Source organism: Amblyraja radiata, chromosome 3, assembly GCF_010909765.2.
Source record: "Amblyraja radiata isolate CabotCenter1 chromosome 3, sAmbRad1.1.pri, whole genome shotgun sequence".
In the NCBI taxonomy this organism is placed as follows: Eukaryota; Metazoa; Chordata; class Chondrichthyes; order Rajiformes; family Rajidae; genus Amblyraja; species Amblyraja radiata.
The window spans coordinates 65,762,097-65,788,953 of NC_045958.1; the positions used below are offsets into that span (position 1 = coordinate 65,762,097).

At 42.0% G+C, this 26,857-nt stretch overlaps 2 protein-coding genes across 2 annotated transcripts in view; one reads left to right on the forward strand and one right to left on the reverse strand.

Annotated features, from left to right (window-relative positions):
• Positions 1-18,716, reverse strand: part of psip1 (PC4 and SFRS1 interacting protein 1) — a 45,137-nt gene extending 26,421 nt beyond the window's left edge. Inside the window, exons 1-8 of the mRNA XM_033017952.1 lie at positions 18,538-18,716; positions 18,365-18,439; positions 16,243-16,319; positions 10,594-10,732; positions 6,470-6,604; positions 4,317-4,379; positions 3,026-3,092; positions 596-674 (exon numbers count right to left, since the gene is read on the reverse strand). Coding sequence (XP_032873843.1) covers positions 596-674; positions 3,026-3,092; positions 4,317-4,379; positions 6,470-6,604; positions 10,594-10,732; positions 16,243-16,319; positions 18,365-18,436 — 632 coding nt within the window. The 5' untranslated portion in view covers positions 18,437-18,439; positions 18,538-18,716. The remainder of the gene's footprint in view (positions 1-595; positions 675-3,025; positions 3,093-4,316; positions 4,380-6,469; positions 6,605-10,593; positions 10,733-16,242; positions 16,320-18,364; positions 18,440-18,537) is intronic.
• The window catches only part of LOC116971110 (signal-transducing adaptor protein 1-like), a 108,851-nt gene continuing 99,824 nt past the window's right edge, over positions 17,831-26,857 (forward strand). Inside the window, exon 1 of the mRNA XM_033017954.1 lies at positions 17,831-17,889. The gene's annotated coding sequence lies outside the window, so the exon portion shown is untranslated. The remainder of the gene's footprint in view (positions 17,890-26,857) is intronic.

Here is a 26,857-nt window from a genome sequence, read left to right on the forward strand (position 1 = left end):
ATTCCTCAATCAACAACTCACAAACACGTGTTTTGTGTTAAAATGCTTGATAGCAAACCAGGCAATATAATTTTACTCATTCACAATGATAGAAAATATTCTATATAACTCTCACCTATTGCCACTTTAAAAACCTGATTACACAACTAATTTAGACATTTTAGGCAAATCAATTTGACCTTATGGCAGATTATATTTCAGACTAACTTGTAAATTGTTTTGACACGTCCCTAGGTCACGAGAGACATACAGCTTCCATTGCTTCCTCTGGCAGCTCATCCCAGATACAGGCTACCCTCTGTGAGAAAAGGTTGCCCCATGGTGTCCCTCGTTCATATCATCCCTTCTCATCTTAAGCCCAAGGGCCTAAATTTAGAATCCTCTACACTGGTTAAAAGACTGGAAGAGGCTGTATAAATAAGCAGATTTCCCTTTGAAACCAGTTACATTACCTAAAAATAAAAGCACTTTCAGCAATACTGTGACTTTACTTAGATTAGGGTCATACCGGATGATTGAAACACCAAATGGTCACAGTTCCATTAATTCAGAAGGTGATAAATTATAAATGATCTGCAGTTAAACGTCACTCTACCTTTCATCGGCCGAGCATGGAGGTATCACTACAACTTTGGGTCGTCTTCCTCTGGGTTTCGGAATCTTCACTTCAACTGCTGAAACATAAGGCACAAAACGTGAACAAGCTTGGAAATGCAACACTAAAAAAATATATATCAAAATCATAAAAAAATGTATCCATATCCCTCTATTCCCTGCACTTTCATATGCCCATCTAAAAGCCTCACTAACGTATCTGCCTGGCAACGCGTTCCAGGTCTCCACCATCCTGCGTAAGAAATCTTGCCACACACATCATTAAACTTTCCTCATCTCAATTTATAGCTATGCCCTCTAGTGTTGGGCATTTCCACCCTGGGAAAAAGGTTCTGACATTCAGCCCTATCTATCCCTCTCATAATTTGATGCACTTCTATTAAGTCTGCCGTTAACCCCCAAATGTTCAGGTGAAAACAATCTATGTCTATCCAACCTTTCCCTGTAGCTGAAACCCTCTAATCCAAGCAGCATTCTGGTAAGCCTACTCTCCAAAGCATCCACATCATTCCCGTAATGGGGTGAGCAGAACTCCAGGTAATACTCCAAATGCAGCCGAACCAAAGTCCTACAGATTTGCATGAATGTGTTCTACATTTGGGAGAGGAAATTCAAAATCTAGGGTTTCCTTCATTTAATCTGCATAATATAAATCAATTTAACAGAGATCAACAGGACTGAATGAACTGCAACATTCCAAACGTTTATTGAACACCAAATATAAATTCAATCTGCACTGTCACCGCAACGGAACAGAAGATTGGGGTCAAGGAAAGAGCGTTCACGTCGCAGCCCTGTTTCCACCAATCTTTCCACCACCACGCACAAGAAGCGACAAGACATTGTATGCAGATGCCGAGAAGTGGGTTCAGCTCTGGCTGAACAACTTCTAATCTTGTGTGTGGACGTGGTAAGAAGAACAGAAGATTGAATTTCTGTCAAAAGTGTGTTCCTCTTGGTGTCTACGAACAATCTTCTCTGGAATTCTATTCCATTGAGTGGAAGCTTACCAGTCTAAATACTTATCCACCACCAGATATAGACTGGATGAAATCATTAACCCTATGCTCGAGGCCAAAAACAATAAATATTCAAATTTTAAAGGTTTTCTAACCAACTAATAATGAAACCAATTGTAATAACAAGGAACTGTAGATGTTGGTTCATACCAAAGATGGACACAAAATGTTGGAGTAACTCAGTGGGTCAGGCAACATCTCATAAGTCATAGGAGCAGAATTAGGCCATTCTATCATGGCCAATCTATCTTTCCCTGTCAATCCCATTCTCCTGCCTTCTCTCTATAATCCTGCAAAGGGACTTGGGATTGCCAGTGTAGCATTCCCAAAAGATTAATTTGCAAGTTGAATCGGTAGTAAGGTAGGCAAATGCAATGTTAGTATTTATTTCAAGAGAACTAGAATATAAAAGCAGGGATGTTAGGCTGAGGCTTTATAAGGCACTGGTCAGACCTCATTTGGAGTATTGTAAGCAGTTTTGGGCCCCATATATGATGTAGGATGTGCAGGCATTGGAGAGGGTCCAGAGGAGGTTTACGAGGTCCCTTTGCACTTCTGAATCCTCTCCCCATTTGAAAAATAGTTGCTGCCTTTATTCCGACTACCCAAATGCATGGCGGCACATGCTGCTACACTGTACTCCATCTCCCAACCTGTCTAAAATCTTCTGAAGACTTCCTGCTTCCTCTATACTACCTGCCCCTCTACATATATTTGTATCATCTGCAAACTTGGCCACAAAGCCATTAATTCCATCATTCAAATCAATGATGTAATTGTGAAGAGCAGCTGACCCCTGCAGAACACCACGAATCAAGAGAGCTAGATAGGGCTCTTAAAAATAGCAGAGTTAGGGGATATGGGGAGAAGGCAGGAACGGTACTGATTGGGGATGATCAGCCATGATCACATTGAATGGCGGTGCTGGCTCGAAGGGCCAAATGGCCTACTCCTGCACCTATTGTCTATTGTCTATTATTAAAGTAAAAAATGTCAACGAACATCTGGATTCAACCTAATAAATAATCTTGGAATCAAAATGATAAATCATTTCTTCTGAACTGCAACCAAAAGTGGTAAGCACATTACAACTCAGGAGTCTCCCACTAAGCAAAGGTTATTTAATATTCATTAACAATTAAAGATTACAAACAAACAGTGCCCCACTTTAAAATAGTGTAAAGCAGTTGACAATACATATTAAAATGCTATATTGATTAATTATAATCCCACAATTTCAGCCCTATAGTTCAATTTAACTAAAACTAACATCAAATGTTCTTGTAAACAACAAATAAACCTTTGCCGCGTAGACTATACTTCAGTAACATGGAGCTATTTCCACATCTGATCAAACAAGTTCTTCAGCAGGTATGGATAAAATTACATACCTTGTTGCTGTCTCTTAACAGTTTGCTTTTCTGGATCAGATTCTGAGCCAACTTCCACTTGATCAATCTATTTAAAAAAGTTTATACACCCAAGATGAAACAAGGCAACTTTGCATACATGCAATCTGCAAACATATAGCAAAATGTTCCTTTATGCAGTTCCTCACTGTATATAATTTGCAGTTAATTTTAATGGATGCAAAACAATTTTCACCTTCATCCATATGTTAACAGAAAACAGGAGAATAAATACCTTCACCTCAAACGTCTAAGATATTAGTTTCAACAAGTTAAACCCTTCTCTTGGACAGGTTGCATGCTAGTTCCTGTTAAGGATTGTATTCAATGTAAACTGTACAACACCTGTATCATCAAATCAGGCAAGTGTGCAGCAATTAATCTTCCATTTATTTTTAATTTCAAAGATATGCATATTTAATTTAGCCACACATATTTGTTAAATTAGACTAAATTTAAATGCAAGCACTAAACACCAACCACAGAATCACTTGCACTTCTAACCATTTAGTGGACTACATTTGGTGCTTACCATGTGCACACTACATTATTGAAATCAAAGGTTGAAAGGTGACCACTTTGTGGAGGATTTGCATTCAATCCACAGGAGTGACCAATTCCAAGTTTCCAGTTGCCTCGACTTATAATTCACCACTCTGCTCTCACCTCCTCTGCTGATACAAGGCATATGCTTGAGGACCAACACCTTATTTTACATCTCTGCATGTTGCACCTTCCCCGACATAGTAAATTCCACAAGATGCTCTCATTTTTGTAATCAAAACTGGCCATTCGTCTGTAATATTAACCCAGGTTTATCTTTTTCTACCAACAGTCCCTGATCTGCTGGAAACCTTCTACAGCTCATATCTGTATCTCATAGATTTTAAATGTTTGTTTTCCCTTGTAACTTGCTTCATTAACTTGTCCTAGATTACTTCATCTAGGTGACATGTAGGAACAATTTATCACCAAAGCAAATGTGGCCTCTCCCGAAAGATATTGCCTCCCCCACCAACTCCACAATTTAAAAATAACTTGTTTTTTTTCCTTTCCCAGTCCCAATTAAGGATCTTCAACCTGAAAGAGCCTGAAACAAATAGATTGGCCATATTTCTCTTTACACAGATGCTGTCCGAACTTGTGCTTCCAGTATTTTCTGGTTTTGCTTCAGTTTGAGCATTGACAGTTTTCACCATTGACACCTGCAGGACTGAACAACCAATGACAAATTCTTAAACCATTTTGACAAACTCAACAAAATGTTCTGCACCTTTCTCTTTCTTCCCCTCTTCTTTGGAGTGTGCACCACTGGAGCTTTCTTTGCTGAAGTTTCCTATTAAACAATAAAAGTCACATGTTTTTCCAAACCATACAAAACAAACGCATTACAATTGAAGTGCATCCTATACACAACGTTATGGGAAGCAAAACAAAATTATAGTGTATGTGTATTACATGAAGTAGATTTACAATTTACAGAGACCAAATCAGCTCCCCTCTACTAACACTCTCCTCTGCCTGGCGGAACATGTCCACACCCTCAACAAACTGAAGGCATCAGTCTGAAGAAGGGTCCCGACCCGAAGCGTCACCCATTCCTTTTCTCCACAGATGCTGACCGTCCCGCTGAGTTACTCCAGCATTTTGTGTCACACCCTCAACAACTTCCCTTGACCCCTCTCATGTCAAAGGTGTAGCTAAGGGCACTCACATAGATCCCAGCTATACCTGCCTTTTTGTTTTTGACATGAACAGTCCTTGTTCCAGATGTACACTGGCACCGCCCACCATTCTTTCTCCACTACATTGACAACTGCATCAGGGCTGCTTCCTGCACCCATGCGGAACTTGTTGATTTCATCAACTTCACCGCTACCTTCTACCTTCCCCTCAAATTCACTTGGGACTGTCTCTGACACATTTTGTTCAGTTTAGAGATACAGTGTGGAAACCAGCCCTCGGCCCACGGAGTTCGTGCTGACCAGTGATTCCTGTATACTATTTCTATCCTACACACTAGACACACCAGGGACCAATTTTACAGAAGCTAATTAACCTACAAACTTGCATGTCTTTGGAATGTGGGAGGAAACTGCAGCACCTGGAGAAAACTGACAGGGAGAATGTACAAACTCCGTAGACAGGATCAAGCCCAGGTCTCTGGCACTATAAGGCAGTAACTCTACCACTGCATCATTGTGCTGCCCTCTCCCCCCTTTCTCAATCTCTCAGTCGCCATCACAGGGAACAGACTATTGACCGACGTCTACTGTAAACCCACCGACTCCCAGCTGTCTTGATTACACCTGCTCCCACCCTGGCTCTTGTTAGGTCGCCATTCCCTACTCTCAATTTCTCTGTTTCTGCCTCATCTGCTCACAAGATGAGGCTTTCCACTAGGACGACAGAAACATGGTCCCCCTCTCCACCCAGGCTGTAGTAGATGGATCCCACACCAGAACTGCCGTTCAGGTCTTGCTCCCCTCCCCCAGACAGAACAAGGATAGAGTTTCCTTAGTCTTTGCCTTTCACCCCACCTGCCTTCACATCCAACACATCATTCTATGACATTTCCATCACCTGAAATGTGATCACTAGTCACACCTTCCGATCCCAATCATTTTCCTTTTTCCATAGCACCCGTCTGCACCTACTTGGTTCACTTCTCTTCCCAACCTAACCAACCCCTCCCAGTCACTGCAAATCTAACTTGTCCCTATACCTCCTGTCTCACATTTATCCAGTGACATCAGCAGCCCTTCCAGATGAGAGATGTTCACATGTACCTCCTCCAACCTCATCTACTGCGTTTGACGCTCCCAATATGGCCTCGTTTACATCAACGAGACCAAGCGTAGAACGGGCGATAGATTTTGCCAAACATGCGCTCAGTTCACAAAGGCCTACTGGGTCTCATGGTTACTAACCATTTTAGCTCCCGTTTCCATTCTGAGGAGAGGGCAGGTGTAAATTGTGAAGCCAGAGGAACGGATATAGTTGCAAACGGATGGGGGTGGGGGATTGTGGGAGAAAAACGTGAACAGTTGGGACACAGGGGGCGAGAGGGAGTAAAAAAAGGGCGAGGGTTGTTTCTTAAAATTGGAGAACTGAATGTTCATACCATTGTGTTGTCAGCTACCCAAGCCAAATATGACGTCCTTCAGTTTGCCCATCTACCAAACACCATAAGCTGTTTCAAGTATGATAAAGGATAGCTGCAAGTTAATCTTCTCGATATTACTAAAGTAGAAACAGTCAGGATCGCAGGGAGCTGGGTCTTAGAAGAATAAATTGAATCATTGCCAAGAGGTAATACTTTGATTTTGAGAATGGTAAATTTACAATTGCTTGCTCACGCACTTTGATGTACATTCTTAAAGAATGTCTTTCACACACAACCATAACCTGAAAGATAGTACATACCTCATCATTTTGCTTGTCAAACTCTGGCAAACTAACTATATCAGACTCCTCTTTTCCCAAGTTTGAACCACTTGTTTCCTTTTCCTCTTCATCGTCTTTATCTGTTGATAACTTCCGAACTCGTTTATTGGCACTCTAAAAATTAGCACAAAATTGTAAAGAGTTGTAAATAATTGTCAATACTGTAGGTGTCGTTTCCATCACTGTAGTTGGGTGGCATGTCAAGATAAGGCTCTTTTGTCAATTCAGTGGATACCAAGTCACAAATAATAAGCCTAAGATTTGTAAATTCACTACTAAATGAAGCAGGAGGAGGATTGTGATTAACCAGCCAACAATCACCAATCTAGTACACATAAAGAAGAGTTATTTGCAGCAAAGGACAGAGAGCTATTAGCATCTTGTCATTAAGAATGGAGATCAAGAAACAACAGTAAATAATCTAGGTAAACTAAGTACCATTTAAGAGGAAGCTGGTAACCTTAACTCAAAAACTTCAAAGAAATGGTAGACAAAGTGCTGGAGAAGCTCAGCGGGTGCAGCAGCATCTATGGAGCGAAGGAAACGATCACCAAGCCTACGCTTGGTCTCAGCGATGTAGTTCAGCTGACATCTAGAGCAGCGGATGCAATAGATGAGGTTGGAGGAGATGCAGGTGAACCTCTGACGCACCTGGAACGACTGCTTGTGTCCTTGAATGGAGTAGAGGGGGGAGGTAAAGCGACAAGTGTAGCATCTCTTGTGGTTGCAAGGGAAAGTGCCCAGGGAGAGGCTGGTTTCTACATCGGTGAGACCAAGCATAGGCTTGGTGATTGTTTAGCCGAACACCTCTGCTCGGTCCGCATTAACCAACCTGATCTCCCTGTGGCTCAGCACTTCAAGTCCCCCTCCCATTCCGAATCCGACCTTTCTGTCCTGGGCCTCCTCCATGGCCAGAGTGAGCACCACCGGAAATTGGAGGAGCAGCACCTCATATTCCGCTTGGGCAGTTTGCACCCTAGCGGCATGAACATTGACTTCTCCAATTTCCGGTAGCCCTTGCTGTCTCCTCCCCTTCTCAGCTCTCCCTCAGCCCTCTGGTTCCTCCTCTTCCTTTCTCCTTTCTTTTCCCTGCACCCTCCACCCTACATCAGTCTGAAGAGGGTTTCGGCCCGAAACGTTGCCTATTTCCTTCGCTCCATAGATGCTGCTGCACCCGCTGAGTTTCTCCAGCACTTTTGTCTACCTTTGATTTTCCAGCATCTGCAGTTCCTTCTTGAACAAACTTCAAAGAAATAAAGATTTGAAGTCCAATATTATTTTTACCAACAGAAAATGAATGTGTCAACTAAGTGAAGAAAAAAAATAGTTTTAGGAGCACGTCCCCCATTCCTCCGGGCGAGGGGGACAGTGGCGCAATTAGACGATCTGCTGGTTTACAGCTCCAGTTTCCTGGGTTCAAGCTTGACAGAAGAGCTGGTTTCTATGATTTATGAACTAATAACTATGGCATCCCAAAGTTAATTAATTACTTTAAGGTTACTATCGTAACACAGTTAATCCTGTTTATTTGCATACCCAATTTGCTCATGTGAAATATGCATTAATAAAGGGTGTGCAATAAAATGGTAGTCACTGAGCTGAGGTGTTAAATAATATTTGTGGACGTGGGGGCGGGGGATGGTAGAAGAGGAGGGGATGTGATTTGGCCACACAATATCAAATTTAGTTCAAAACCAGCTGTAAATTTGTAACCCAAACTGTATTTTTATTCAGTATTTTAAAAATCATTTCTCAAGTAACCAAGGTAGTTGATGAGAGCAAGGCCACAGACGTGTGCATATGGACTTCCCCAAGGCCTTCAATAATGCTCTCCATGGTAGGCTGCTCTGGAAGGTTAATTCGCAAGGGATCTAGGGAGAGCTAGCTAACTGCATACAGAACTAGCTTGATGGAAGGAAGCAGAGTATGGTGGTAGAAGGTTGTTTTTCCAGACTGGAGACTTGGGACTAGGGGTTGTGGTTTGTAGTTTATATTAACAATTTGGATGATAATTTGGATAACAATTTGGATGATAATGTACAAGGCGTGATTAGTAAGTTTGCAGATCTACCAGAAGGCAATAAAGATTTTTCCAATCATCCATGCATTGTGGTATTTTTTAGAAGAGAGGAATCGTTTCTGCACCTCAAAAACATTTACAATTGGCATTCTTGTCAATGGCCAGAAGCTTCAGTTTGTCTGTCCCAGTCATGTGGCAGGTGATTAGTGCTGTCAGTCTCTTTTAATTTTTGATTGGCGCTACTAATGTTCTCAGGCTTAAAAAACAAGTTGTCATCTGGAAGTGTCCTGTAGTAAATCAGTCTGGTCAATTTGGTAGATGTTGCCTGGACTATAGATCCAGGATAGGTCTGGACTTGTATCAACGAGAATTTAAGGGGAATTTCCACATGCTGGTCTTTATCAAGGCACTGTCTTTTCCTTGAAGGACCATCATTGTTTAAACATTGGTCATTAAAGTTTGCTTTTCTCTTCGCAATACTGCCGATCTGTGATTGAGAACAACCAAATTTCTTGGCTCTCTTACTCTGGCTCATCGTGCTGTTGCCTCGGATTCAAGAACTTTAGCTTTGTCAGAAACATGTCATTTTGTTTTTTGGAAAAATATTTTTTGAAATTACATGTAGAAATTGTGAACAAAAAATGGGTTGAATTCTACGAATTATGAGTTTTTATACACAATCTGCCACTTTTGTTACTTTTATATGTATGCACATCATTGGATATACAAGTTTTGTTGTTACAATTGATTACAATTAGTGTGATCGATTTTTTTTTCTTCTTCGCATGTTCACACTTAATTGTGTCTTTCATTGATTGTTTAATGGCAAGAACATAATAAATGTTTTTTTATAAAATGTGGCCAGTGTAAAAGTAGGGAAATGGTTTTGAATTTTTGGAATTTTACACATTTAAACAATATGTGCAATTATGCATTGTGCCTATAGGTGGAATCAACTATATAGGAAAATATAACTTGCCAATTTGCATGCAATATGCTCTCATAAACTGCAATGCAATCTATTTTTAAGATGTTACCCACGGGGTGAATGTTGGCCCTACCCTCCAATCTTTTTGCTATTTAATTTACATACTGAATGAGAGAATTAATGGTATATTTACTTCTTTAAAACAATGCCCATGTTGGAAAATGGGACCTCAATTTAATGTCAACTCCAAGAGAGAACCACCCAGAGTTAGCATTCTCTCTGAATTGCTTGGAATATCAGCTTCATTGCATGCTTGGAGATGAGATATCGACAGACTGAGAGGCAAGCGTGCCACACACTGAACAACAGCTCACAATCCAGCCAAGAGGTTTTTAAGTAGGTATGTGGATATGCAGGGAAATGGAGTGATGGAGGGATATGGACCACGTGCACACAGAGATTAGTTTAAAAGCCCTGTCCCACGGTACGAGATCATTCCAAGAGCTCTCCCGAGTTTGCCCCGATTCAAACTCGGTAGATTTACGGTAATGGCCACTCGTCGGTACTCGGGGCTCTCGTGGACATTTTTCAACATGTTGAAAAATCTTCACGAGTCTTCCCGTGCTTACCTGCCGTTAGCGAGTCTTCCCGAGTACCTGCCGTTAGCGTAACGAACCGCTAAGTGACGTCCCCGAGCTCCGACATACCCGCTACGTTCATTCTCCGTGCTTACCACGAGTTTGATTTTTTTTTAACTCGGGAGAGCTCTTGGAATGTACTGTGGGACAGAGCTTTAACCTGGCATCATGTTCAGCATGGACATTGTGGGCAAAGGGTTCTGTAATATTTTATTAAATGAATTCTCTAACATTATCAGAGCTGTAACTGTCAAAAAGCCAAAAACAAAATAATCCTTTCATATGGAGGTAATTTGGCTCTAGGCAGAATTTTAAAAGGTTTGAAAAAGTATATAAGAAATGTGTTTTCCAAGTTTTACTAGTTACAGCATTTTAATTAGCACCCAGGAAATGTTATTATTCTTAGAACTGAGGGACAGAAGCAACCAACCAACCTCAGCATGTTCAGAAACTTAATTCTGGTCTACAATAAAAAAACAAGATTAACATTTGGTGCTTAGCCAAGTGTTGAACTCACCTGTGGCCCCAGAAATTTGACAGTTGGATTATTTTCAACTTCCCACAATCCTTCATTGAAACCTTTTCTTTTGTTGGGCTTTCCATACTTTTCCTTGTTTTCATCATATGGATAAATGTCCCGTGGGCCCAAGTAAGCACTGAAATGTTTTTGTGAAAAAAAAATGCACTTGGCTTTAGCTTCTACATTTTCAAGGTCAGAACTATATTATTCAGTATATGCTTCAGGGGATTAAGTACCAAAACTCTTCCACTATTATTATTATGCTCTGGAAAAATCTGCAACCAAATGAATAAATAAGAAGAAAAGTTGCATATTTCTACATATCTATACATCTGTACTGATTGTTAGCATTTAAGAGTCATCTGTAGCTGGGCAGCAGCTCTTGTTTGCATTTCGTTGTCTCTGTACTATACACTGGCAATGACAATTAAAATTGAATCTGAATCTGAATCTTGTTCTAGAATCAGAAAGCAGCAAGTTGAAGTTCAGCTCCAACTCTGAATACATAATAGAGACTAATTTACAACTGTCAGAGGTGCCATCTTTCAGATGGGACATTCAACCAAGGCCACACCTCCCCTTTCAGGCAAATGAATCCATAACACTAGTTAAATAAAACATGAATCCCACCCACACACACACCTGATGGTACGTACATCTCAACTAAAAGCTGCAAACAGATCAAGTCAATACAGAAAAGACAACAAAGTACTTATGTGTGCTCTTTCACACACAGGAAGACAGTGGTGGACAATATAAAGCAAGTCTTCATTCAATAGATTGGCATCTGAATACTAATTTCCATCCATCTCACAATAATCTATCAAATTAATGTTTCAACTTCCAATCATGAGTGTGGTCAAAAGCACAAAACTGTATTTTATCATCTTCACTGCACACATCACCATCGTTATTAAATAAACACAGCTCTGGAACTATACAAAGGAATGTTTTTTAAATATATTGTGGAAAGAAGAGTTTAAATATGTAAATAGTGTTTTTTAAACAAATATAAAAGTCTACACAAGAGGGCAGGTGGAAACTCAGCTCGATAGTTCAATTGAATGAAGGCATCTTTAACAAGTATAAGGCATCAGTGCAGATTAAGGCATAAAGTTACTTAGCATGCCCTTCTGATCAACCCACCCATTTGATCTAGGTGTGTTCCTGACCAAGAACCATCTGCCTGCGTTTGACCCACATCCATCTAAACCTTTCCTATCCATGTACCTGTCTAAAAACCTTTCAAATACAGTAAACCCATACTTTAAAGGACCCGTTTATCAGATTTCAGTTATAGCGGAGAGCTGCCCACGCCATCCCGGCTCACACGGACATCCCATCCCCGGCTTCTGACGCTACTCCTGGCCCACAAGGTGCACCAACAAGCCCTTCTCCACCCCCTCACACGATCCAGTTAGCACGGCTGTTGTTGGGGCTCACATTATAGCTCTTGGGGACAGCCTTCCTTCTCCCCTCCACTGCCGCCTCCTCCTCCTACTTCTCCCGTCACTCTGTCCACTTGGCCTCTCCCCCCAACACCGCCACTGCCTCCTCCTCCTCCCCAGGAGTCGCCAGCATCGGTTTCTGGGAGGGGAGGGGCCCCTTGGTGGCTGGGTGCGTCTTGTTGTCAGCAGTGGACTGAGGGGGGGACTGATGACTGGGGGCTGTGTTATGGTAGTTGCTGGGGAGGAGGTCACTGGTCCAGACCAACGGCATCAGCGCCTAGGTAAACCGACACGGGGTGCTAAGGTAACCCCCCCCCCTACCATCCACTGGGTGAATAAATTGCTCTTCAGTTTCCTTTTAAATCTTTCTCGTCTCACTTTAAACCTATGTCCTCTGGTTCTTCATTTCCCTACCCTGGGTAAAAGACTATGCATTTACCCTGCCAATTCCCCTCATAACTTTAATATTACCTCTATAATATCACCCATTTGGCTCCTGTGCTCCAAGGAATACTCCCAGCTTGCCCAATCTCTCCCAATAGCTTAGGCCCTCAAGTCCTGACAACATCCTCGTAAATCTTCTCAGCACTCTTTTCAGCTTAATGACATCCTTCCGATAGCAGGCTGCCTGGATCTGAACACAATACCCCAAATTCAACCTCACCATCATCTTGTACAACTGTAATAGAATGTCCTAACATCTGTAGTCTGAAGAAGGGTCTCGACCCAAAACGTCACACATTCCTTCACTCGAGATGCTGCCTGTCCCGCTGAGTTACTCCAGCATTTTGTGTCTATCTATACTGTTTACTCTGACTGATGATGAAGGCCAATGTACCAAAAGCTTTCTTGACCACCCTATCTACCTGTGATGCCACTTTTAAGGAACTGTGCACCTGTATTGCTAGATACAACACTCCACGGTGCCATATCATTCACTGTGAAGGACCTGCCCTGGTTGCACTTCCCAAAATGCAACCTCACACTTATCTGCATTGAACCCCATTAGCTATTCTTCAACCCATTTGCCCAGCTGATCAAAATCCTGCTGTACTTTTTGATATCCTTCTCACTGTCTACGATACGATCTATTTTAGTGTCAATTGCAAACTTACTAATCATGCCTTGTACATTACCATCCATACTGGTAATATAAACCACAAACAGCAATGCGCCCAGCACCGATCCCTGAGGCACGCCACTAATCACAGGTCTCCAGTCCCAAAAACAAATTCCTCTGCCACCTTGTTGCCTTCCATAAAGCCTTTAAACTTTCCCCTTCCGACTTTAAAGCTATGACCTTGATTATTTGACATTTCAACCCTGGGGAAAACGGTTCTGACCGTTCACCCTATCTACGTTTCTCATAATTTAAAAACCTTCTATCAGCTCTCTCATCAGCATCCGATGCTCTGGAGAAAACAATGTTAATTGATCAACTCCCATAGCTAATACTCTCTAATTCAGGCAGCATCTCTTCTGCACCCCCTTATGCTGGAGAATCTGCTTCTCTATGTCAGGCAATATTCCCGGTTGGCAGGGTAAGAGGAAAAAAGGTAAATTATTTACTTTTTAATTATAAAACGCAAAAGGGTGTGTTTATTTGCAATTTATATTTGTTATTATTTAAAGCAACTGTAATTTGTTAGTACCTCTGAATATGAGACATGTAAAAACACTGCAAAAGCTTCACCATTTTGGTTGGAGCTCAGGCACTGTCCCACCCTTTGCTCCCTATCAAAGGCCTTATGAACATTCCAGCCTTAAGGCCTTAACAGTGTAGTCAAAGAAATGTCTTGCCTTGGACCCATCCATCTGTTGTGTCCTTGCTGACACCAAGTTGCGGCAAGCAGTTCAACTGGCCCTCATCCATCTACCCATGGATGTGCTGGCTCGTGAGGTCCATGAATAGTGATTGTGGGTGGAGAGGGGGGGGGGAGAAATCCCTGACAATTGGACCAAAGTTTTGTCTTTTACATTAAATATTCTGTCTTCTGAATTGAAAGCGTGTGTGTTACCTTCCTGCTTGTGAGACTTGCACTAAGTTAGAACAACGCAGAAAATATTCTTAAGGATGTTGCTGGGAGTTAAAGTTAAGAGAGGTTTGGGTTAAAAGGAGGCTTGAACTGTTTTTCCTGGAGTGAAGAATGACTTTATAGATGTATGTAACAATCATGAGGGACATAGGCAAGATAGATACTCTCTCTTTTTTCCCCAGTGTAGCAGAGTTCGAAGCTAGAGGGTATAAATTTAAGATGAGAAGGGAAAGATTTAAAGGGAACATGAAAGGCAGGTTGTGCATTCAGTAGGTGCTGGATTTATAGGCCGTACTATCAGAGGAAGTAGATAACCGGCAGGTTCAATTAAATACAGTAAACCCCCGCTATAACGGACCATAGGGAGGAGAGTGGGGTCCATTATTGACGATCATCCGCTATAACTGAGTACGGTGATTTCATATGTAGGAAGGAACTGCAGATGCTGGTTTAAACTGAAGTTAGGCACAAAAAGCTGGAGTAACTCAGTGGGTCAGGGCACCATCTCTGGAGAAAAGGAATAGGTAACATTTCGTGTTAAGACCCTGCTTCAGACCGAGTCAGGGGAATGGGAAACGAGAACCAGATATTTCACAAACAATTTTATAAACAAAGAACTGCAGATGACGGTTAATACACAAAAAGACCATAAAGTACAGGAGTCACTCAGTGGGTCAGGAAGTATCGCTGGAGAACATGGAGAGGTGATGTCAGGAACCTTCTTCAGACTAATTCAGCCTGCTGAGTTACTCCAGCAGTTTGTGTCGTTTCACCTTAAAACTACGCACCAATGGCACTGGTATGCAGCAGCGAGCCTTTTTTTGCCAGCTACCTCATGGTCTGGTAGACAGGGTTGTTGTTGTTGCGCTCACATTGTAGCCCTTGGCTGACAGCATTTTTTTTCGAGGCCGCTGCCAGCGACAAGACACGCTCGGATACCGCGGGGCTCCCTTCCCTCTCACTAGCAGCCGCTGCTTCATATCGGCTGTCGCTTTGTCTGCTCCCAACTCCACTGCCTCCTCCCCCCATCGCTTTGTCCACTTCGCCTTCCCCTCCACGCCAACGCCAATGCCTCCTCCTTCTCCGCAGTCGCTGACAGCTTCCAAGATGTGGAGCCGGGGGTGGGGAGAGGCCAAGTGGACAGAACAATGGGAGGAGGAGGTAGCAGCTGTGAACCGGACAAAGTGTCGGCCAACAGGAAGAAGCGGCAGATGGTGAGAGGGGAGGGAGACCCAGTCACCGAACGCGTCGGTGGCAATCGTGTATTGTCTTTCCACTGACTGGATAGCGCGCAACAAAAGCCTTTCACTGTACCTCGGTACACGTGACAATAAACTAAACCGAACGGCAGTCGCCTAAAGAAAGCGCTGCCCCCAGGAGCTACAATGCGAGCCGCAACAACAGCGGCGTCAACCAGACCGTGCAGTGAGTGAAGGGCTTGCTGGAACCGGGGGTGGTGTCATAAGCCAGTGTTATAAGCAGCCAGGGAAGCAGTGCGAGCTGGGGGTGGTTTGGGCAGGTCTGTCCACTATAGGTCTGTCCACCATAACTGAAATCCATCATAAAGGGGTCCGTTAAAAACAAGGGTTTACTGGATATAGAATGAGCTGCCAGAGGAGGTAGTAGAGTCAGGTTACAATAACATTTCACTTGGACAGGTACATTGATAGGACAGCTTTCGAAGAATATGGACCAAGTCGGACTAGCATCTTGGTGAGTGTGGACAAGTTGGGTCAAATGGCATATTTCAATGCTGTTTGACTATGAGATGTGCAGTGCAATTTGTTTTGTTTAAAAAGATTGATAGGTGCCTAGAACCCCTTGCCAGAAATGACAGTGGAATCAGTTTTGACGTAGTACTCAAGAGGATTTTAGATATGCAGAGGATGGAGGGATATAGAGCATGTGCAGGCAGAAGAGATTACTTTAACTTGGCATCATCCACAGCAGACACCATGGGTCGAAGGGTCTAGACTTGGCGTGCACTATTCTATATTCATACTCAGTGGCTGAGGGGCAGAAATTCCTTGAGAACCACTATCCACTGTGAGTTTTGGGCCAATATTTATTTCCCTATAAAATATATCAGCATGTAATCTAGCCTGGCAGTTATCATGCTCTCAAAACCATGCACACAAAGAGGAGCAAAAGTCACTACTTACGTCTCATGAGTTCCAAAGAAGAAAATAGGATATTTATTTAGTGAAGATTTTACTGCTCCATCAGCAAAATCGTCGATCTAAAGAAACAGACATTTTCTTTAATCCCCATATTTCGAGCTACGAAACATTTGTATTTACAGTAATTTTGCTACAAACTCTTTAAAAAAAGTGATGTCCCAGTATTTAATCATCAGATGTTTAAAAAGTAACAAAATCGTATCCTCAAAACAAAGATCAAAGATTTCTGTCTAGACCATTCAATGCCTGACTAGTTGATTGGAGGTATCATGAAACTGTATTGCAGTCGAGTGGACATATCATCTTGGTGATTGTGAAACAAAGGTTTAATCTAACACAATTGTCTATGAAACACCATGGCAAAATAAATCTACACATAATTTCAGTGGATGACCAGAGGTTTTAATCTATGTTTAAGAAGGAACTGCAGATGCTGGAAAAAACGAAGGTAGATAAAAATGCTGGAGAAATTCAGTGGGCGAGGCAGCATCTGAGGCAGACCACTGAAGAAGGGTCTCGACCCAAAACATCACCTATTCCTTCGCTCCATAGATGCTGCCTCACCTGCTGAGTTTCTCCAACATTTTTATCTACCAGAGGTTTATCTATAATCTGTTATTGTCTAAAATAGCAATTTCATAAATAACGGCTGCTGGGCTAGGATTTGGAAAAGATTTTGCATTTGATGGATGGGAATATTAACAAATTAAAGAGGGAATTGCTGGATCTATATGTTGTAATATTTGCGTGGAATTATTTTGTGCTCCATTGAATAGATGCCATTACCCCATTATGAGGACCACAAACTTTAAAAAAAAAGAATTTCGGAATGTGGTTGGGCTTCAAACTGTAAATTGCAAATCTTCAATGTAAATGATAAATTTCAAATTATATTTTGATGCAATAAGTGGGCCTGGTATATGTACTCTTACTACTGCTTCCTCATTGTTGACAAACCAATTCAATTAATTCAAGTAAATGGCAGCACCTCATGAAACCAGACAACAATATTCAACTAGCCTCCCTTCTGCAGGATAACATTCCAACAAATCATTGAACCCAAATCCAGAATTTCAGAGGGCCAAATGTTTGGTCTTAGTCATACCAAACAAACGTTCTGCGAGTTATCAAACACATCTGGTCTGAATTACTTTGTGACCATGTTCTTTTAATCATAGTACAGTTAAAGATTAATCTTAAAATTCAACTTTGTATCATTTAAGACTGTGCACAGATCTTCCCGGATGAAAAAAAAGCCTGAAAACGAGGTTGCCTCATTTTTTAAAATAATGAATGAAATAGATCTCGAGATAGTTTACACGAGGCAATAAATCTGATGGCATTTAAGTGAAACTGACACGTGAAACATTATTCCACCCGGCCACACTTCAAATTCTTCCAAAAACAAACACTGATTTTAATAGTCATCTCAATTTTCAGTTATCATTTTTTGTCCGCTGTATCAACTGATCCAACAGAATAAGAAAAGTTCTCAATGATAATTTTTATTTTTAAGCCTTTAGTTACCGCCATATTTTTTTCAAACTCTGAAATACACGTTTTTTGGCATTATAACCGCACGCTTCTTTCAGCCTCTAAAATACAACCGTGACGGCAGCAGATTACCCGGTTTGACTTTAAAAACATCTTTCAATGTTAAACCAAATGAATAGTCCAAAAATCAGCATTAAACGAAAGAATGGTTTGTGTTGAATTCTGAGTGAACTATTAATTCCGGGTTTCTTTGCTTTGTTTAAATAAACCCGAAGAGAAAAAGGGAGAGATGTTTGAAATCCAGTGCACCGAGGCTTTCACGTGTCAACGATTTCCACCTCGCCCTGCACCCCGCCTCCTTTCTCAACAGCACTTGTATTATGTAAAGTCTGTAACTCCCACAAATAAAAACAACGCGCTCCGTTCTAAAGTGTGTGTTTGTGTTTCCCCCCCTAAATAGATGCATCTTGTATATACAGGCCAAATGATCTCCCGAATGATCCTTCAACAAACCCGATTGCTTTGGAACGATGCAACATTGCAAAAACAAACAGGCCATCAGCCTGGACTTGAATTTCCCTCCCTTCCTCATCCCACATGCATCACTCACCCGAGCAGGCCAGTGAGGGTAACCCTTCATCTTAGCGAAAATCAACTCCCCGGCTTTATATTCCCGAGTCATGGCCTGTTTGGAAAGGGGAGAGAAAAAGAAACGATCGGATTAAACCGAAACCTCCTTTACGAATGCAGCCAGGGGCCTCTGTGACTGGTTGCCGTTGCTACCGCCACCGGCTCTTTGCCTCTTGCGATGCAGCTGCAAGCAAGTATCTGCAAGGCGCTCCGTGCAAGGGGACGTGCCGAGCAAAGATACTAGAGGAGCCGAGCAGCGACTGCTTTCCTTTGCAAGGCCAGGGCCCGGGATTCACGCGCGCACACCAACAATGCGCGGTCCCTCCACGAGCCCGCGCTCCGCTCGCAGAGACCGAGACGCCTCCTACCTTCCCGCCACCGCTCTACCGCTATAAGATCTTTGGCTCTACCTTTTCCTCCAGCGAACACCCGAAACGTTTGCAACAGTACTGCCAAACAGAAAAAGAAGGGGGGCAACGTTCAGTTTGTGCACATTGTAGATATATTTGAGAAAACATGACTTCGTGGTGTTTACATGTTGTGGAAGATATCGGCAAGTTTTTAAAAGTGGATAGATTTTGTATTGGCTATATTTTTTTGCACCTTCCCCCCATCAGTATTTTAAACTGTGTATCGTTTGTAGAACCCAGTAGCTTGTGAATGTTGCTTAAAGGACTAAATTTCACAACATAGAAAATAGGTGCGGAGTAGGCCATTCGGCCCTTCGAGCCAGCACCGCCTTCGAGAAAGATACCCTTAACCCATAATCAACTATTCTTCCAGATTCTGCCATCTATATATAAAATTAAAATTGTTTTCCCTGCCTAACTCCACAGTTTGATTTACATGACTTCAACAACTTGGATGTGCATAGATTCCCTGATTCCAGGAAATGATGGAAATACATTCTGATGAAGGGTCTGCCACCTACTCTGCTTTTCTTTCCACAGATGCGACCTGATCTCAGGGCTGCCAACTCTCACGCATTTGGCCAAAATCTCACGCTCTTACGCTGATCACAGAATTTCTCACGACAGAACGCGAGAAATTCTGTGATCAACGAAAATTTCAAAACTCATATCCACTGCATGGGCGTTGGAGAGCCGGGGCTGAGGGAGGGATGGAACCAGAAGCAGCATCGGGGACAGATGCAGACATGGAGCCGGGGCTGGCGAGTGTTTGCTGGGCTGGCGAAGTAAGTACCAAGCATCGGGTAGAAACAGTGGAAGAGAGTGGCTTTCAAATGATGGTGGTTGGAGAAAGCATCCTGCTTGCCTGCTAGATTTTCACTCACTGTAACTGCAGGAAAAATGTTCCCGATGTTGGGGGAGTTCAAAACCTGGGTCACAGTTTAAGAATAAAGGGTAGGCCAGTTAGGACTGAGATGAGGACAAACTTTCTTCACGCAGAGTTGTGAATCTGTGGAATTCTCTGCCACAGAAGGCAGTGGAGGCCAATTCACTGGATGTTTTCAAGAGAGAGTTACATTTAGCTCTTGGGGCCAGGGCCGGCCTTAAGCCGATTGGACCGATTTTTCCAAATTGGGCCCTGCGCCCAAGGGGGGCCCCGCGTTAATTTTCCATATGGAAATACAAATTCGCTTTGTTAAATAAAGATTTTTTTAAAACTTTCGCCATACAGATTTTTTTTACAAAACTTACATGGCTAACAAGTCCCACTACTGTAGCACTTGTTAACAGTCAGTAGTTAACAAGTAGTTATACAATGTGTCATCAATGCATCGATCTATATTCCTCAGTAAATGTAATTGTGTTTTGAAGAAGTATTAATAACGCTGCGTTCCTTTGAATACAATTCACGCGGCGTCATTACCACTTCAAAACACAATTACATTTACCGAGGAATGTCATTGATAACACATTGAGAATTTCTTAAAACTCACCATCATGATTGAGGACTCCTTCTTGGTGAGATTCTTGGTCTGCAGCCGGTTAGTCATTCAATTTACCTACCGACCTCTCTGTCTTTCGCTCTCTGTCTTTCACTCTCTCCCTCCCTCTCTCTCTCGCGCGCTCTCTCTCTCCCGTTCCCCATCTCATCTCTCTCTAGCTCTCTCGGCATTCCCGGAATAATTATGTAACGTTTCGGGTCGAAACCCTTCTTCAGACCCGGCTATTTCCTTTGCTCCATAGATGCTGCCTCAAGCCCTGTCCCACTGTGCGAGTTCACCCAAGAGCTTAAAGTAGCATCTCTGTCCCTATCTTCAAATTCCCACTTTCAAATAAAATACAACTTTTGACTTAAAAATTTCGCAGCAGGATCACGATTAGTCGATTCCCACGCATTTTCAATCATCGTTCGATTCAGTGTAATTTTCACACCTGGTTGATGTCGTTTTTTTAAAAGATACTTTTTAAAAAGATTACAATAAATTGTTTCAAGCATACCCGGTACTAAATGCATGAACATTAAGATGGTTACTGATGTCACAAACGGTTATAAATGAATATAATTTCAAAGTGAAATAGGAGATTTCCGTGGAAAGGATATTTTACCAGAATATAAGGTGAGGTCGCTGCAAAATGCTCACTTAAAACGATATGCCGTCAACTCAGGATTGTTTCTTAGCCCTCTGACAGGTGTTTCAATCTAACCTCATAGCTCGCTGTTAATCGATTCATAGCTATTAATTTTCATTCCTGGTCCATATCGAACTTCTCCAAATGCAAACGATTCAAGTTACGCTTCTTGTGTGGTGGTAAGAGGGGGGAATGATTGGATAAAATACCATATATTTGCATTTATATAGCGATCCTGCTGCGAAATTTTTAAGTTGAAAGTTGAATTTTATTTCAAAGTGGGAATTGGAAGATAGGAACAGAGATGCTACACAGAGATTTTGATAGGAAGGAAACGTTACAGCAGCTGAGTAAAAGATTGGTCAAATGGTAGGTTCAATGAAGATCAGGCGAGGGGGATTGGGGGTGGGGGGAAAGTATCTATAGCTTGGGACTTGCCTAAATGAGTACTGAGATGGATTATCATTCCACACCAAATTTCTTAGACAATAATACCTTTTATGCAATTATCACAACATTTTGTTGGATATGGTACATGCTCGTAAATTAGTAAAACAAATGTTCTTCTTTAAGTACTGTTGTTTCTGGGATGGGGTGACTGATAACAAATAACATATATTCTATATTTTGTCATAATGTGGCTGAAACAATGGCATATTTTGTGATATTTATTGAGATAGAAAGATACAACTGAGTTTGGGCAAGATATTACCTTGCAACATTCTGTATGTCTGATAGATATTGTGAAATGGAACTCAGAAATTATGGGAGGATTACATAAAACTACAATTCAAAGGTAATGAATATACAGAATATTCTTATTTCCATCATGAACATACAATAGTGATATAGGACACCAGGTCCTACTACGGTAAACTCACAAGCTACTACGGTATGACTACGTGTTAATGTATCAAATTTTTACATCCTGAGTATATTTTACTCCTGAACATTTTTCAACATGTTGAAAAATCTTCAAGAGTTACCATGTTTCCCGAGTACCTGCAGTTAGCGCTAAGAAATGGCATGTTGGCCTTTATAACAAGAGGAGCCGAATATAGGAGCAAAGAGGTCCTTCTGCAGTTGTACAGAGTTCTAGTGAGACCGCACCTGGATTATTGTGTGCAGTTTTGACGCCCTAATTTGAGGAAGGACATTCTTGCTATTGAGGGAGTGCAGCGGAGGTTTACAAGGTTAATTCCAGGAATGGCAGGACTGTCATTTGCTGAGAGAATGGAGCAGCTGGGCTTGTACACTCTGGAGTATAGAAGGATGAGAGGGTATCTCATTGAAACATATAAGATTGTTAAGGGCTTGGACACGCTAGAGTCAGGAAACATGTTCCTGATGTTGGGGGAGTCCAGAACCAGGAGCCACAGTTTAAGAATAAGGAGTAAGCCATTTAGAACGGAGACGAGGAAACATTTTTTCTCACAGAGAGTGGTGAGTCTGTGAAATTCTCTGCCTCAGAGGGCGGTGGAGGCAGGTTCTCTGGATGCTTTCAAGAGAGAGCTAGATAGGGCTCTTAAAAATAGCGGAGTCAGGGGATATGGGGAGAAGGCAGGAAGGCAGGATTGTGGATGATCAGCCATGATCACATTGAATGGCGATGCTGGCTCGAAGGGCCAAATGGCCTGCTCCTGAACCTATTGTCTATTGAAACGTCCCGAGCTCCATGTACCCGCTACGTTCATTATACGTGCTTATCACAAGTTTTGATTTTTTTTTAAACTCGGGAGAGCTCTTGGGTGAACTCGCACAGTGGGACAGGGCTTCACACCAGCTGACTTTCTCCAGCATTGGAGAATGCTCCACCCCCCCCCCCCCCCCCCCCTCAGGGACTATTTAGTGAAAAAAGGACCACCTACAATTACAGAAGAATTTTTCCCCAAGAATGACAGTGGATCACGTTTTTCAAAATTTCACTGCAAAAGAAAACTGCCAAATTGTGAAATTGTAGATTGTCCATGGCTAATATACTCTGCACCAACTGATAAAAGCTTCTGTTACTTCTGCAAGCTTTTTGATAATAACGCAGCAATTGCACTTGCAAGTTGTGGTTTTAATAACTGGCCAAACATTCATACAAGACTAGCTGAGCATGAGAACTCCAAAAAGCATTTGCAAGCTATGCTCAGTTGCTGTGAACTACAGCAACGATTATCTACTGAAAAAACTATTGATGAAGTGGTAGAAAAACTAATCAGACCACAAACAAAACGCTGGCATCAAGTTTTTGAGCGACTGGTAGCCACTGTACAATTCCTGGCAGAAAGAAACTTGCCATTCCGGGGATCTGAGGAACACATAGGAACACCACATAATGGAAATTTCCTTGGTGTTATTGACTTGCTAGGAAAATTTGATCCAGTAATGCAAGACCATCTGCGAAAAATCCAGAATAAGGAAATACATGATCATTATTTAGGAAAAAGAATCCAGAATGAGCTTATTAATATAATGGGTCCCGCTGTTCTGCAGGAAATCATTTTGCGAATCAAGGCTGCTAAGTATTTTGCAATAATTCTTGACAGTACTCCCAATATCAGTCATCAGGAGCAAATGTCGATGGTAATTAGATCTGTAGCTGATGGTGTACAATCAAGCTTTAGAACCAATAGACATTTTTTGGCAAGCATTTTAGAACCAATAGACACATTCTGCAAGCATTTTAGAACCACTAAGGGCACTTACATTTGAGTAAACATGTGTTCAGTGTTATTCACAGCTCAGAAAAACGTGACCCTCTGCCTTCCTCCATCTTGAAGAGACTGTGTGACACACCACTTCCTGGTTTTATAGTCCCTCCCCCCGGCCGCCAGCGGGGGCAGCAGAGAGAATTGGGAATTTTGTAAAAACATTAATATCTCTGTCATTTTTAATCAACGGAAAAAATCCTCGGCACACATGCGGCGGAAGGGGGCTCTGAGCAAGGTGGCCAAAAATGACGGCCGTAGGTGGCGGCATTCTCTCGGAAATCGCAGCACAGATGGCCAAAACCGGTCAAGAACAGACTTTTAGTAATATAGATATGTGGTGTGTATTACTGTAACTTACTGTACTTCTAATAAAAATTAAAATAAATTTAAAAAAAAGAAAATATCCGTGGACAATAATAATAATAATAATAACTTTATTTATAAAGCACTTTAAACAACTGCAGTTGCCACAAAGTGGTGTACATGAGAACTCATGAACAAAAAGCTATTACAAACAATTAAAAACCATTAAAAACCGTAAAACGAAGGACTATAAAAAACACACTAAAAATTAAAAGACATTAAAAGCACTAAAAACAGGAGCAATGCCTCAGCCAGTGTCGAAAGCCAAAGAATAAAAATGTGTTTTTAGGGAGGATTTGAAGATGGACAGTGAGGGGGCCTGTCTGATGTGCAGCGGCAAGGTGTTCCAGAGTGCCGGAGCAGCAACAGAAAAGGCTCTATCCCCTCTGAGCTTCCGCTTAGACCTTGGTACCTCAAGGAGCAGCTGATCAGCTGACCTGAGGCACCGGGCAGGAGCATATAGGTGGAGCAGCTCAGAGAGGTAAGGCGGGGCGAGCCCATTCAACGATTTAAAAACAAATAAAATAATTTTGAAATGAACTCGAAAGTGCACTGGGAGCCAGTGAAGGGAGGCTAAAATTGGCGTAATGTGCTCCCTCTTTCGAGTTCCAGTCAAAAGGCGAGCGGCAGCATTTTGAACAAGCTGGAGACGAGCCAATGAAGCTCGTGCGACTCCAGAGTAGAGTGCGTTACAGTAATCCAGCCTAGATGTAATAAAGGCATGGATTACTGTTTCAAAATGCTCCCGCTTGAGAATGGGCTTAACCTTTGCCAGCTTCCTTAGGTGAAAGAAGCTGGACTTAACCACCGCGCCTATTTGTTTATCTAGTTTAAAATCACCGTCCATCCTAAAACCCAGGTTCAAGACAGTTGGCTTTACAGACAATGCCAGTGGACCCAAGTCAACAAAGGGAGGTTCACGGCAGCCATTGGGGCCAAACAAAATCACCTCTGTCTTCTCTTCATTAAGTCCCAGAAGGTTTAAGGCCATCCAGGACTTAATGTCCTCAAGACAAGACAGAAGTGATTTTAGAGAATAGTCGTCTTCTTTCCTGAGTGGCATATATAACTGGCTATCATCTGCATAAAAGTGAAAGGAGATGCCATGCCTTCTTAAAATTGAGCCCAGAGGAAGTAGGTATAAAGAGAAGAGCAGGGGCCCTAAAATTGAGCCCTGTGGAACCCCATATACCAAGGGAGTGGAGGAGGATTCAAAGCCAGCAAGGCTTACACGCATGGTTCTGTCTGCCAGATAGGACCTGAACCATCCCAGGGCACTGCCACAAATGCCCACTTGGTGCTGTAATCGGGAAATTAAAATTCCATGGTCAAGGGTATGATAATGGTGCCAATATGAAGGGACACACCTCAGGTGTGCAGGCACGACTTCTACTGAAGAATTCAAGAGCTTTCTTTACACCATGCGCATGTCATGGTTTTGGGAGACATGGCCAAGACATGTCCAGATACAATTACTTTCTTCGGAACTCTGCAGCGTATTTATACCATTTTTGCATCATCTACTAAAAGATGGACTGTTTTTAGAAAACATGTGACAGGTCTGTCTATAAAACCTCTCTTTGAAACACGATGGGAATGTAGAATGGAAAGTGTCAAAGCTGTACGGTAGCAAGTTGCTGAAGTTTGTAATGCACTAGAAGAGTTAGCAGAAAACACTGATGATGCTCAAGTAAAAAGCGATGCTGAATCGTTAGTCAAATGAGAGATTACAAGTTTCTGGTCTCACTAGTTTTCTGGCACTCCTTACTCTTTCAATTAAATTTTGTGAGTAAGGAACTTCAGAGGATGTTGCTACAGGGCTTTCTTCATTTCAAAAGCTTTGTAATTAGTTAAAGACATACAGGGGAAAAGGTTTCGATGAAGCCTTGATTGACGCTAGTGAACTTGCCAAAGATCTAGATGCTGAGCCCGTATTCAAGACTCGGAGTAAGCGCTTATGCACAAAAAGAAAATTATTTGATTATGAATCTGCAGATGAACTTTTGCCAGATCCAAAAACAGCCTTCAGAGTGCAATGTTTTAATTAAGTGGTAGATAAAGCACTGCAAACACTTGAGCCAAGGTTTGAACAACTGAAAAAGTATCAACATTTATTTGGATTCTTGTGCAATTTTCACGAACTGTCCAAGGACATCATAAGAAAATGTGCAGCAGATATGGAAATGGCATTGACAGAGGTCAAGCTGGGACAGGAAAAAGATCAAGTTAAAACCACAAAACTGGCTGATGTGGATGGATACATGCTTTGTGAGGAAATGGAGGCACTAAAGCCAATTCTGCCACCAGAGATTCAAAACCCCATGAAAATGCTTGAATTCCTTGCTTGCAACAACAGGTCTACTGCATTTCCAAATTCCACATTTCCAAAGAACGTTTGAACAGTTTGGCAATTATGTCCATTGAATCTGAAATTAGCAGGAGTTTAAACTTTGACAAAATTCTAAAAGACTTTGCAGAGAAAAAAGCAAGAAAGATAACTTTCTCATAAAAGGCAATAATAATATGACCCGTCACGTGCCGTCAAGGTAGGCAAGGAAGGCACTGCCTACCCTGACTAAAATTATATAATGATAATTGTTAAATATAAATAATAAAGGCATGGGAGAATTATGCCTACCTAAGGGATCAATTTCTTAGGTAGGCATAATTCTCTGTGCCTTTCATGCGCATACATGTAATACGGGAAAGTGCGTGCAGCTGACATGCCATCGGCACTGCTTCAAGCCGTCAATGACAAGGGGAGCTGAAGGCAGCTGAAATTCTGTCTTTGCAGCGTGGACTGTGTACTGTGCAGGCGCAGCAGCATACTGCTCATGCGCAGCGCAAGTTTCTTGGCGGGTTTTTCAAACA